Raw genomic sequence first — 14755 nt, forward strand, 5'->3', positions numbered from 1 at the left:
CGAGATGCCGGATGAGCTCCACATCATTGATGTGCTAGTTGAAATATCATCATAGCTTAGAAAATATATGGACCTAGTTCATGAAACTTGGATATAAGTTTAATCAAGTATCATTGAACATCCTGCATGAGTTTCACGTCACATGACCATGGTCAAAGGTCATTTAGGGTCAATGAACTTTGGCTGAATTGGGGGAATCTGTTGAATTACCATCATAACTTTGAAAGTGTATGGATCTGATTCATGAAACTTAGACATAATAGTAATTAAGTATAACTGATCATCCTGTGCAAGTTTCAGGTCACATGACCAAGGTCAAAGGTCAATGAACTTTAGCCGAATAGGTTTTTCTTTGTTGAATTACCACCATATCTCTGTAAGTGTATTAGTCTTGTTCATAAAACGTGGACATAAGAGTAACCAAGTATCACTGAACATCTTGTGCAAGTTAAAGTAGTTTTCAAAGTCAGCACTGCAGCTATATTGAATCGTATGATGCAGGTGAGATGGCCAGAGGCATTCCACTTGTTTATTTCATGTATTTGAGAATCTAGGTTAATATCCTTTTTGGTGAATAAATGGTCTCGCTGGGAGGCACTGAGAGCAAGACCCAGGCGCGAGATTTCCCCGATATTTATCGGTTCCCGATATTTTTTCACCAACATGGGTGGTCTCTGAGATCGATGTAAATCCGGTATAAAATTAAAGGGGTTAGGGTGTCTATTTTCAATGCCTTATTCGGAAAAATTGCTAGAAATGAAAGGCACATTGTGCCCAAATTCACACAAAGTTGTAAGTTCTGGCAACTTGCTGTCGTTAATTTTCATGAAAATTGCTGTCATGCAATCGAAAACTTGATTCTTCGACGGCTATTTGATGTTCACACAGTCAGTATTGTTCATGGGCGCTGCCATTTTGTATACCCTCCAGACCGTTTGCGCGTTGCAGTGAAGGAAACAGTGTGCACTCGGTGCGCGCGCGATGGCTGCATTCAGTTCATGCATGCAGGTGCTTGGATAACCCAGGGAACTCGGTTTGCGGGCCGGAGCTCCCTGGGTACCGCTGGGCGTGATTACGGTGATTTCTCAATACGGGAGTTCTTCTGTGGAAGCGAAAAAACAAAAGTTTGTGAAAAATTATGGCTTTTCTTCGAAAAATTTCTTGATCGAGGTGAAGAGATGAGGGTGAAAGGGATTGACGCCACAGTTCGTGAGAAATGGACTTGGAAGTGGGTTGAAAAATTAGTGGATGGAAGGATGGCAAGTGAGTGAGTGCATACGCAAGGCTCCACATTAACTTTTTTTGGTGGTGGCCCGTTTGGGCCACCAAAACCTTCAAATAATTTTTTTTGGTGGCCCATTAGTAAAGTTTGGTGGCCCGAAAAATATAAAGAAAAACATTAATTAAGAATGAATAAAACAAACTGAAATATTCTGCAGTCACTACCATGTACCACTATTCTTTGTACATCTTGTATGTAAATCGTGCTTGCTGTTATTTTACTTTGCTTATTTTGTGGTAATAATATATAAACTGTTCTATCATTGTGAATATGAAATGATTGAAAGAGAATAAAAGAATTGTATTGTTCCCAGGTTGTGTGGACTTTTAATCTCTGTACCATATAGACACACACTCATAATGGTAAAGTAAATAAATAGTGCATATAGCAAACTCAGATTGATTTACAAAACAATGATTTTTCTTCCTTTTTGATCGTAGAACCTAGATTATGCAGGCCCCAAATGCAGTTTATTTCCTCTTCTCCAGCATATTATAGCAGGAGAAAATCACAGAAAATATGCTGCAGAATAAGAACAAAGTATAAAAGGGGGAAATAAACAAAAATAATTTCTGGAATAGTATATTGAAAAAAGAAACAAAAATTGTAAAAATGAATAAGTGAAATAAGACCAAAAAATGAAGTAAGAAAAAACAAAGAACAGGAAAAATTTGAGAAAAAATAAAAGAAAATGTAAGGAAAAAGAATAAGACAAAATTATCAGAAAAAATGGGGAAAATTGTTATTCAGTAGAAAAATGTTCCTTAATCAGGCATATTCAATGGGAAGGGGTATAAATGGTTTAATCACTGTAAAAAAAAATGACAGAAAAAAATAAGAAAAAGGCAAAAGTTATCTGGAAAAAACAGTGAGAAAATTTCTTCCCTATATTTGACAAAATGATGGAAAAATTCACATTTCATATCAATAAAATGCCTTCCCAAAGTATTTACTTAAGAGTGGTTTGAGAAGTCATTTATAAACAAGAAAGAAAGAAGCTGTCTATGCAAGACAGCTTCGAAAATAAACCAAATGTCAACATACATGTACATACAAATGCACATGTGGGACTGTGATGTACTTACCTATGTGTTTCATGTGTATTAATGCATTTGGAAATCGGTCTTTTTGAGTCAAAAGAGAGGTCATAATTCCTCCTTTTAATGCTTGCAAATTATCAGGTTACAGTAATATGGACTGTAGAAGGGCATTTCATTGGTGTAAAATGTGACTTTGACGTAGATTTTCAAACTTCTGGGGGAGATTTCTTAGCAGTAACATTTCGCATCGCAGCTCCCTGAGTCTGAATAGTCTGCTAGTGCACAGCTAGCTAGCTGCAGTGGTTTCACGCATGCAAAGCTCAGCCAGACAGCCGGCGCGGCATGGCCGGCTGAATAATAGTTACTGTATGCTGGCTTATTTCGAAAGGGTGGGTGCTGTCGCGTTAGGGTGCGTCAACGCGAACGCGAAGATTCGTCCAAAGCCCCCCGGTTTGGCCGAAAGGGTGCGTTGGGAGCGCCACGTCGCGTCGCGTTCACTGGAACGCGCCCTTTCGTCCAAAGCCCCCCCGGTTTGGACGAAAGGGTGTGTTTAATAATAATGAATAAATAAATACAAATATTTATAAGAAAGCTGAACAAACAAAAAAGACGAGTGATATGTGAAATTTGCATAGGAACATAAATCATCATATGACACAAACATTCTTTTAAGGTAAAAAAAAAACAATGACGGCATGCTGCATGAGGATTTTTCGGTGGAAATGTTTTATGGTGTAAAATTGATACATGTAAAAATTATGACTGATTTCAAGGTTCTTTCAAATAAAAAAAAGTAACTTACCTTCAATTTCATACTTTGCAGCTGTGTATCAAGGAAAACATTCGTTTACCTGGAGATATTTGGTGTCCCCCAAATTATAAAACTTAAACTTACGGCAGATGTGTCCTGGAAGGGCAAGGCCAAAATTGATGTCGGGTCAGCATTCACAACGTTTAACTCTTCAGACCCTACCTTACTATATTTTACACTTGAGACCCTGCCTCAGTATATTTTGTGAGATGTATCTGTTGTGTATGTGTGCGTGTTGTGTGTATAATAATAATAATAATAATAATATGTGCGTGTTGTTTGTATAATAACAATAATACTTATAATAATAAAAATTATAACAATAATAATAATAATACTTATAATAATGATAATAATAATAATTTTCACCCCAAAGAGTGAATTTATGGAAATGAATTTGGAGTGAAAAATTGGCGCCAAGTGGCTTATCGCAAGGGTGAGTATCTGATGTTATTATCATTATTATTATCATTATTATTATTATTATTATCATTATTATTATTATTATCATTATTATTCTTAGTTGAACTTTTCTTTCTTTTCCTCAAATTGTCAATGCTTTAAATGATTGAAAATCCACTATTTTACGTGCAAATTGGCAATGATTGACGAAATACCTTATATTCAGCTTTCTTATAAATATTTGTATTTATTTACTCATTATTATTAAACACACCCTTTCGTCCAAACCGGGGGGGGCTTTGGACGAAAGGGCGCGTTCCAGTGAACGCGACGCGACGTGGCGCTCCCAACGCACCCTTTCGGCCAAACCGGGGGGGGCTTTGGACGAATCTTCGCGTTCGCGTTGACGCACCCTAACGCGACAGCACCCACCCTTTCGACATAAGCCCTGTATGCTAGCGGTAGGCCTACATACTGTCATGACTATGCAATCTTTGTGTGTGTGTATTTGTGTGTAGATTAACAAAAAAGGCGCATGACGAATTGACTTGCAATTTGAACTGTAGAAAGTTGATAAATGCATGAAAAATCGGGAGAAAATTGCGCTACTTTGAAAATTATTGGTTGCCCGATTCGGGCCACCAAAACTTAACATTTTTTCAATAATGGTTGCCCAAGATGAATTTTTGGTGGCCCCGGGCCACCGCTAATGTCGAGCCATGGCATACGGAAAATTGAGGAACCCGGAAAAGCTATACGGAAGTCAAGTACACGAATGGCGTCTGGAGCATAGTCATGCAGCACATGGCTAAATCTAAATAAAAATCATAATCTAGATAATAAAAACATGTATCAATTATCAATTAGATTTATTTCAGACTAGATCTATGAAGGTAGATCTTGCCTCGCTTATCCAATGTACAACTACAAGGTTATGATATAACCTTGTCCTCAATTAGAAACCACTGTGTGGTGAAATTACATGAATAAGATTGTCAATGTTTGCCTGTTTTTTTCTCTTGATAGAATGGATAAATGTTTGATTTTTTTGGTTCAGTCAGATTTTACTACACAGTTATTTCATTAAAAAGTATGCCTTGGCCCAAAACTTAATTCTTCAAATTATTTTTTTCTAATTAAAAAGGGAGCCTGTGGAGACTCCGGGGCGTTGTCCCTGGACCCTCAGCCGTTAGGTGCGAGACTCTGGTCACTTTGCTCCCTACATTCACAAAAAACAGATTTTTTTTTAAAAGGGCCACTCTCAGGCCTGGCAAGACCTATGAAAGACTGCTGTGAGACCATGAAACTTGCATGATCTTCCAAGTGACCTTCTTTCAAGCATCTCCGAAGTCTTTCACGATTCCTGATGGCTCTTTCAGTGGACTTCATGGTCTCCATGATCTCCAAAACCTTTGGAAATGGTTCAAAACAGTCTTTCAGCTGTCTTACTGGAAAATATTTTTTTTTTGGATTTCAGCAGTCTTTCAGTAATCTTTCAATGAACTTTCAAATTTCTTATCAGTTTTTGCATGATCTTTCGACAGTCTCAAGATTTTCACAGAGATCGCTGGAGGGCTTGTGAAAGATCAATATGAAATATAATTGAGGGACCAAGGAGGGTCCTTGGAAAGAATTCTGAAAGAACTCTTTTTGCATAAAAGATCTCTTTAAGACCGTTGAAAGATCTCTATAGGACTAGTCAAAGATCAAAAAGATAAGAAATATCCATCTGTCTTTCAGAATTCTTTGAGGGGTCTTTCTGAGCCATTCCACAGAAAATGACATATTTCAGTTATATCTTGAAGACTGCTGTGAGACCTTGACAAATTTTGTTCTTTCAAAGGTCCTTTAAAGGATAGAGCACTCACAATATATTGTCTTAGTGTTGAACGAAATGATTTTGTTTCATTCCAGATAAAGATCTTTTGGATGGAGAGGACATGAGACAATCATCCATTACAGAATGCAGTGAAGATGAGTCCCATCCGTGTTTACAATGCAATAAGACATTTACAGATGAGAATTCTTTAGTTCTACATCATAAAACACACTCTAGGGAAGTTGAGTTTTCTAGTCATGCTTGGACAGAGATTGGAGACAGATGCTTCAAGTGCCCCCATTGTCATAAGAATTTTGAATGTAGGGATACTCTTATGACCCATGTGAGCACACACACTGGAGAAGAATCTTATAGTTCTCATTGTGAAAAGGGATCTTCTCAAAAGAGTTATCTTACCCATCATATAAGAACACATACAGGAAAAAAAACCTTTATCTGCTCTCATTGTGAGAAGGGATTTTCTCAAAAGGGCGATCTTACCCGTCATATAAGAATACACACAGGAGAAAAACCCTATATTTGCTCTCATTGTGAGAAGGGATTTGTTAAAAAAAGTGATCTTACCCAGCATGTACGAACACACACAGGAGAAAAACCCTATATTTGTTCTCATTGCCAGAAAAGATTTTCTCACAAGACCACTCTTACAAATCATATTAGAACACATACAGGAGAAAAACCCTATATTTGCCCTCAATGTGAGAAGAGATTTTCTCGAAAGGGCGATCTTACCCATCATATAAGAATACACTCAGGAGAAAATCCTTATCATTGCTCGTATTGTGAGAAGAGATTTTCTGACAAGACCACTCTTACAAATCATATTGGAATACACACAGGAGAAAAACCCTATATTTGCTCTCATTGTGAGAAGAGATTTTCTGACAAGACCAATCTTACAAATCATATTAGAACACATACTGGAGAAAAACCCCATATTTGCTCTCTTTGTGAAAGAGGATTTTCTCAAAAGGGTGATCTTACCCGTCATATGAGCACACACACTGGAGAAAAATTTTATCGTTGCTCTTATTGTGAGAAGAGATTTTCTAAAAAGAATGATCTTACCTGTCATATTAGAACACATACTGGATCAAAACCCTATATTTGCTCTCATTGTGAGAAGAGATTTACTGACAAGTCCACTCTTACCCGTCATATAAGAACACACACAGGAGAAAAACCTTATCATTGCTCTTATTGTGACAAGAGATTTTCAGACAAGGTCAATCTTACAAATCATATCAGAACACACACTGGAGAAAAACCCTTTATTTGCTCTCATTGTGATCAGAGATTTTCTAAAAAGAGTCTTCTTTCCCGTCATATAAGAACATACACAGGAGAAAAACCTTATCGTTGCTCTCATTGTGACAAGAGATTTTTTGACAAGGCTGTTCTTACAAATCATATTAGAACACATACTGGAGAAAAGCCATATATTTGCTCTCATTGTGAGAAGAAATTTACTAAAAAGAGTCATCTTACCAGTCATATTAGAACACACACAGGAGAAAAACCTTATCGTTGCTCTCATTGTGAAAGAGGATTTTCTCAAAAGGGCGATCTTACCCGTCATATAAGAACACACAGGAGAAAAACATAATCGTTGCTCTCATTGTGAAAGAGATTTTCTGACAAGTTCAATCTTACAAATCATATCAGGGGCCTGTATCACTAAACAGTACTTAGTGTAACGGGACTTAGTGTCGCTGCGACGCTTCATACACTAAGACGGGTCTTACTGACGTCCTGTTGGTGTGTCAGTTCCACTCAACAGTTCTTTACTAAGTCCTGTGTGCGACGCGTCTTCAATAATAAAATGTCTCGATTTTGAGTCTATGAAGCCTAATTTCGTGACCTTCGACCTTGTGTGAAGATAAAAAGTAGTAATTTCCCACAAGTTTTCGTCTGCGACTAAAAAGTGAAAGGAGGAATTTTGTCACTTAAACATAATTTTGACCTACTGTAGGAGTATAATGGGGAAGGTATGGTATTAACCTTTTTCTTAAGACAACATAAGATCTAGAAGTAAAATATTGAAAGTGAAATGTATGCAGGGGAAGTTAGTGATGGAAGTTGTATTTGATACCTCGACGAATCGCTGCCGATTTATTAATTAATGATTGACAGTGAACTGTGCTTGTGGCGGTAGCGAGCCCGCTGTAGCTGTCAGTCTGGTCGTGGATTACAATCATGCTATTTCTCATGCACGACCAAACTATTAACTAGACTAAGTTGTAGTAGGTCTAGTATCAGTACTGGCCCGCGGTACTGGCAGTAGGCCTAGACCGAAAATTTCTGTCTCTTTTGTTCGTTAGCCGCTGATTTGGGTAGGGTCGGCTCCTCTCTTTAGACCGACCCTACCCCATCAGATTCGGAGTAAGAGGCTAACGAACGAAACTAAAGGCGTAAAGTCTAAAGAGACATAATTTTTTGGTCTAGGCCTGGCTACAAGTACAACTTACCAGAAGGCCTAGTACTTGTAGATACTAATAGATCTAGTAGAGATCTAGATCTAAATCTAATGTTAATCTTAGTCTTACTGAGTTACTCTTAGACTTTTAGTTGGGGCCTAGACTATACCCTAGACAAGTAGTAGTAGGCCTAGACTCTCTAGGTTTAGGCCTGCTCCCGACCTACGGTCCTTAGTGAGCAACTTAGTCTTACTCTTAGATTTATTTAGATCTAGGGACAGGGTCTATAATCAATACTAGCAGTAGCAGTACCAGTGGCAGTACTACCAGTATCAAGTAGATTTCTAGATCTAGCAGGGTCAGGGGACAGTCACATAGAATTAGATCTAGATGATAGATCTAGAACTCTAGACTCTAGGCCTAGACTCTAGTAGATCTAGGCCTACTAGTAGAACTAGAATAGAAGTAGACCTCTAGCCTAGAACTGAATTGGACAAGATTGTTAATGTAACTGTTACTCTTAGTAGTGTTAGCAATAAAACTGAAAATATTTCTGCATTATAGACCTAGATGTAGACTAGTCTAGACCCTAGACCTATTTATAAATTGAAATTAATATTTTGTAGATTCTAGGCCTAGATCTACACAATTGGTCGTACGTGAGAAATAGTGTGGATGTACACTAGATCTAGATCTCTATATAGTATATGGCAGTACTATCGCTCATTTCTATTCACACTGTCTAATTAATTACATGCCTTTGAATTTGATAATAAATTTATCACATGACATTACACTAAGAACAGTTCCTACGTCTCAACGAAACGTAGGCTACGCTCTGTATGCAACTTAGTTAAATGGGTACTAAGTACGGTACGTGTCTTGGTGGTCTTTGTGAAACTCCCGCTAAGATGCATCTTATACTAAGTCCTATAACCGGACTTATGGATGCTTAAGACGCATCTTAGCACTTAGTGAAACAGGCCCCAGAACACACACTGGAGAAAAACCCGATGTTTGCTCTCATTGTGGTCAGAGATTTTCTAAAGAGTCATCTTTTCTGTCATAGAAGGACACACACAGGAGAATAACCTTATCGTTGCTCTCATTGTGACAAGAGATTTTCTAACAATGTCGGTCTTACATATCATATTAGGACACATACAGGAGAAAAAAATGTATTTTTGTTCTCATTGTGAGAAGGGATTCTCTGATGAGAACACTTACAATTCATATTAGAATACAATTCATATTAGAATACATACTGGATCAAAACTCAATATTTGCTCTCTTTGTGAAAGAGGATTTTCTCAAAAGGGCGATCTTACCCGTCATATAAGAACACACAGAGGAAAAAAACTTATTGTTGCTCTCATTGTGAAAGAGGATTTTCTCAAAAGGGCGATCTTACTCGTCATATAAGAACACACAGCGCCAAGGGTTAATAAAGTAAGACTTTATAAGTGAATAAACTAGACAATATTGAGATTACGTGTGACTGTCTTTTATGACCATGGCCAAGAGACCAACACAAGGTGGCGCGCTTACACTTAGCGGTTGCAACATCGAATCATCATTATTACTAATATAACATACTGGCGTGACTGCCTCTTACTTTTCTCTCCTCTTTTACAATATAATCTGTATAACAAATTCATGATGATTCGTAACTAGCTCACTATTAAATAAAAGGGGTTAGACCTCCGTTGGTGTAATAGCTACATACCACCACAACACACCACAATATCGAATATCATTATTATACTAACACAAATTACTGGCGCAGAGGAGAAAAACCTTATCGTTGCTCTCTTTGTGAAAGAGGATTTTCTCAAAAGGGCAATCTTACCCATCATTTAAGAACATATTTGGGAGAAAAACCCTATATTTGCACTCATTGTGAGAAGGGATTTGCTAAAAAGATTGATCTTACATGTACCTGTCATATATGAACACACACAGGAGAAAACCCTATATTTGCCCTCATTCTGATAAGAGGTTTGCTGAAAAGGGCAATCCCACCTGTCATATTATAAGAACACATAAAGGAGAATAACCCTGTATTTAATCATATTGTGGAAAGGTATTTGCAAAAAAGAGTGATCTTGCAACTCATAGGAACACATGCTGCAGAAAAAAACTTTATCCTTGCTCTCACTGTGAAAATGGATTTTGTAAACAGAGCTGTCATACACGTCATTTAAGGACACGCACATAGGAGAAAACCCCTAGATTTTTTCTCATTGTGAGATTTTCCAAAAAAAGAGATGATTACGTAGAACACATTAGAAACTCACAATCCTCTATGGTTGCGATGTCCCACCAACCAAAAGTGACTTGGCTCAAAAAAATCAGTGAACTGTAGCATTGCTTGGTTCTTTTGGAGGGAGTTTTAGAACGGTTCTGAACTTTTTGTAGAATTCCGCCCCAGACGTTTGAAAGCTGAAACCGTAAACTACCTCCTGGATTCTCAAACCACCCGATTTCTCTGTCTAGGATTCCAATGTTCTTGTTTAAAACATGTCCTGTAGTGTCCACTCTAAAATGACAGCTATTTTGATACCCAAGAAGATTGGGGTGCTCAGTCAGCTCACCGGTTTGTGTTTTTGGCCGTCCACTACGCAATGTGATGCGTGTTGCCCGTGGCATAATCTACAAACATTAAGATCAAATAAAAAAAATCTCATCACTAATTGATTATGCTACTTTGTGCTTAAAGCTTGTGTATAGTTTTGGTAAATCCACCAAAATGCACCTATCACTATTCCAATTCATTGCTAGCTAATATGAAAAGATATGCCCTATAACAGTTATGATGTGGAGGATATGAAATGAAAATGTGTTTTACAGGATAAATTTTGCGATTTTACATGGAAATTTAACTTGATCGGGTCACCCGATCAAATTAAAATATCTGTGTGTTTTTGTCTTTCAATTAAATCCTATTCCAAATCATGGAATGGGCTGAAACTTTCAAGATATGTTCTTTGTAACTTTTGGATATCTAATCACTAAATTTAGAAGATAAGTGCTTGAATACCCATTTTTAAAATTTAAAACAAGCATCGCCGAGAGAGGGCGCTATATATCCAAGATTTGAATATTTGAATTTCCTCAGAGAAATGCAGTTGGAAAAATATCTAACGGTCTCTACGCTTCAGTAAGACTGTCATATTAGATGATATTCGATTATCAATCACATTATTGACCCTTTACCAAAGCTATACACAGGCTTCAAAATCGAAGGTTTGCTCTAATGAACTAAATAAGGCCCCCCAATTTCTAACCCTTACCCTCCTCCAGTCTTACTCGGGTCAATCATAATAATAAGAACAATAAAATAAATAATTTGCATTTACATGTATATAGCACGTTATCAATCTTACTACTGCTCAAAGCCCTTTACTATGGTTTTACTTGGCTATTTGGAAGCTTAAATTGGTAGTGTGTACCAACTCAAAACTGGAGCCAAAATGAAGGTAGATAATGATAGGAGCAATTACTACAGTATTGTTGGGTGGATGGTTTTTTAGTCCAGAATACTTATTTTTGTATTATCTCGGTAGAATATTACAATTTATAAAGTATTATTTACACCACAGGAACTATAACTTGATTTTTGTTTTACTAATTTCTCAGATTTTACCAGTCACAGTAGTCAAAATACTATCAAACAAAATGTTGTTCATGTAAAAACATTTTTGTTAGAATTATTCCATCTCTTATGTTACGAACCTGGCTCATTGCTCATTTGATATTTTCTTGGGTGGGTATTTTCGTGTTGAAAAGAGACTTTTATATATTAAGATGATGCATGCTTTTTTAATAAACCTTTTTCATACAACTGAAAAAAAAAATATGTGAATTTGATTATGCATTGCGAAAAGTGGGAAAGGGATTGAGGGAAGAGTGTGTGTGTGGGGTACCAGTGTGTGCCTGGGTTTGTGTATACATGATGTATGAATATGTACATTTATACAACCTTGCGAATGCATGCGTGAGGTGTGTTTGTGAGTTTATCTTTAAAAAGATGCCTTTGTGTGTGTGTGTATATATATGATTGTGTATCCACAGAGAGAGGGCTATATCATGAGAGAAAAATTTGTGAGAGTGAGAGACACACTTGAAAGAAAGACAGGGAGGGAGGGAGTGAGTGCACCCTGATGAAAAATTGATTTTAATAAAAAGAGAAAAATCCAACAAGCATAACACTGAACATTTCATCAAAATCGGATGCAAAGTCAGAAAGTTATGACATTTCAAAGTTTCGCTTAATTTCACCGGACAGTTATATGCACATCCTGGTTGGTATGCAAATGAAGAGACTGATGACATCATCCACTCACTGCTCCTTTTGTATCTTATGAAATATTCTATATTTCAAGTTTCAATATGTCAAGTGAAACAGTGATTAATTCCTCCCTGAACATGTGAAATTAGCATTGTTTACCGTAATAGATTCAATCAAGTCGGTCCCAATGGTCAAATCTGTAAAAAATGAAATATTGCATAATTCAAACAATAAAAAACAAAAAAGATAGACATCATCGACAGACTCATTTGCATGTCACTGAGTTGTGCATTATCACTGCATCGTTTTGTGAAAAATAAGTGAAACTTTAAAATGCCATAACTTTCTTATTTTACATCTGATTTTAATGGAATTTTCAGTTATATGCTAGTTTGTTTTTCTCTACATATTCAAATCAACATTTTGCTTGGTTGGACTTGACCTTTAAAGGACAAGTCAACAACAACAACAAATTTATTTTAACGAAAAGAGAAAAAATCCAACAAGCACAACACTGAAAATTTCTTCAAAATTGGATGTAAAGTAAGAAAGTTATGAAATTTCAAAGTTTCGCTTAATTTCACAAAACAGTCATATGCACATCCTGGTGGTTATGCAAATGAGAAGACTGATGACGTCATCCACTTACTATTTATTTTGTATTTTATTATATAAAATATTCTAACTTTCTCATTGTCAAGTGAAACAGTGATTAATTCCTCCCTGAACATGTGCAATTACCATTGTTTGATACTATATGGTTCAGTCAAGTCTGTCCATATGGTCAAATTTGTAAAAAAAATATATATTGTATAATTCAAACATTAAAAAACAAAAGAATTAGTGAGTGATGGACATCATTGACCGACTCTTTTGCATGTCACTGAGTTGTGCATATCACTGTTTTGTGAAAAATAAGCGAAACTTTAAAATGCCATAACTTTCTAATTTTACATCCGATTTTGATGAAATTTTCAGCGTTATGCTAGTTTGATTTTCTCTATTCAAATCAACATTTTGCTGGGGTGGACTTGACCTTTAAAGAAGAAACTAAATTGGGAGCTTGAAAAGAGATCACGATGGGGAGAATGAAGCAGAAATCTGTCCCCAAAGGGAGGGGGGCCAGGGGCTGGAAACTTTTTGTCTTATTGAGAAGAACAAAGAAAGCCGCTCCAAGCTATAGCACTTTCTTCTTATCGAGAAAATAAAGAAATCCGCTCCAAAGCATCGCATATTTTTTCGTTACGCCGTTCCGATCGCATTGATCTGCTAGTGCTACAATGAGCTGCAATTTTGGTGAAAAGCGGCCGCAGAGCGCTGTCCTAGCTCACCCCAGCTCTCCCGGTGGAGGCCGCGCTAGCTGCATCATGCACACATGACCATTCCATAGGGATACACTCACACGCTGGCTATCCGTTCCAAGGACCCCTGTTTTCACGAACATTTGTAGTTCCGAAGCCCGTTCCGAGGACCATCCTTTTTACAATAAGCCCGGTCCAAGGCCCCCGTCGCCCGCGCCAGTGCCGCGCAGTCAAAAGCAATCACATTTTATCGAATGAAATGCAAAATCAGAAGGAAATAATATGGAGATATACAAGAAGAAAAAATTGACTATCATTATCCAGGTATTTATTTCAATTTTATAGAGGTCCCATAGAATTGAATATTGTAATTATGATTGTTGTGAGTCACTGTGTCGACCGACCTGGGCTCCGTAATACAAAGATTTGCAATCAATCGCTATATACCAATGACCAATCAAGATCATCGTTGTATGCGCACTCTGTTTATAATACTGACTGGGAGCCAATGAGCGCGGTTCTTTCATATTTGCAATTCATCGCAAACCTTCGTGTTACGGAGCCCTGGACTGAGAAACATCATTGCCAAGCTTTGCTGGGCCTGCAGCTTGGGCCAGCTAGCACGCGCTTAGACCAAAAGCTCGCTGGCTCGCTGGCTTCACTCACCAAATACAGAGACCGAAGTTCTAGTGCGATCTGTACAGGGGACTCAATGGCCATATGTTGATGTACTTAAGATTAATTGGATAAAGCGGGGAAGTGAATTTGCGCAACAGCCAAGGTAAGTCACTTTTTTTGTTCCTTTTAACGTCATTTTTCTCCGTTTTTGGCAATTAATGCCAAGAGGGAATATAAATTTGCATTTTGGTCGCGTTAATTTTCAAAATTTTTATTCATAAAAGACAAAAATTGAAGAGCCGCTAATGGTGGCTGCATGATAGCGAGCCGTCTGTGTACGAGGAGAAATTACGAAATGTTAAAAAACTCCTCGAAACAGACGGCTGCCAGCTGTCTAGCATGCGCTGAGCTGCGGCTCCGATCCGAGGAGTTTATTGCGTAATGCTGTCAATTTTTAGATCAGAGCAGACCCATTTCGTGGTACAAAGTCACCCAAAAAAAATTTCTCTCCGGGATAAAAGGCGAATTTGCAAATTGTAAGTAAATTCACTCTAGGCTAGGTTAGTAGTTGGCATATATTTTCCTGATTTGAGCCTGTATATGGTGGGGATTGCAGAAATAATATACCGGGTGCAGAGATGCCAAGTTCAAAGACCAGCTATGCGTGAGATTTTCTGTGAATCTGAGTGAGATCACAGACATTGTGTACAATGTGTATGGGGATAGGCTGTGATAGTTGCGTGAGACAGAGAT

At 37.5% G+C, this 14755-nt stretch overlaps 1 protein-coding gene across 3 annotated transcripts in view; it reads left to right on the forward strand.

The window, feature by feature from the left end:
• Positions 1 to 14755, forward strand: part of LOC121420184 (gastrula zinc finger protein XlCGF57.1-like) — a 64379-nt gene that overhangs the window by 38166 nt on the left and 11458 nt on the right. For 2 of the 3 annotated variants that reach the window (XR_005970717.1, XR_005970718.1), the window contains one exon: positions 5448 to 7622. Coding sequence is in view for 1 of the 3 variants with exons in the window: in XM_041614733.1 (XP_041470667.1) it covers positions 5448 to 6981 (1534 nt within the window). In the remaining 2 variants the exon portion in view is untranslated. Of the gene's footprint in view, positions 1 to 5447; positions 10040 to 14755 lie in introns of those variants that run through there. The other variant, XM_041614733.1, reaches the window with a different exon arrangement.

This window comes from Lytechinus variegatus, chromosome 8 (assembly GCF_018143015.1).
Source record: "Lytechinus variegatus isolate NC3 chromosome 8, Lvar_3.0, whole genome shotgun sequence".
Lineage (NCBI taxonomy): Eukaryota > Metazoa > Echinodermata > Echinoidea > Temnopleuroida > Toxopneustidae > Lytechinus > Lytechinus variegatus.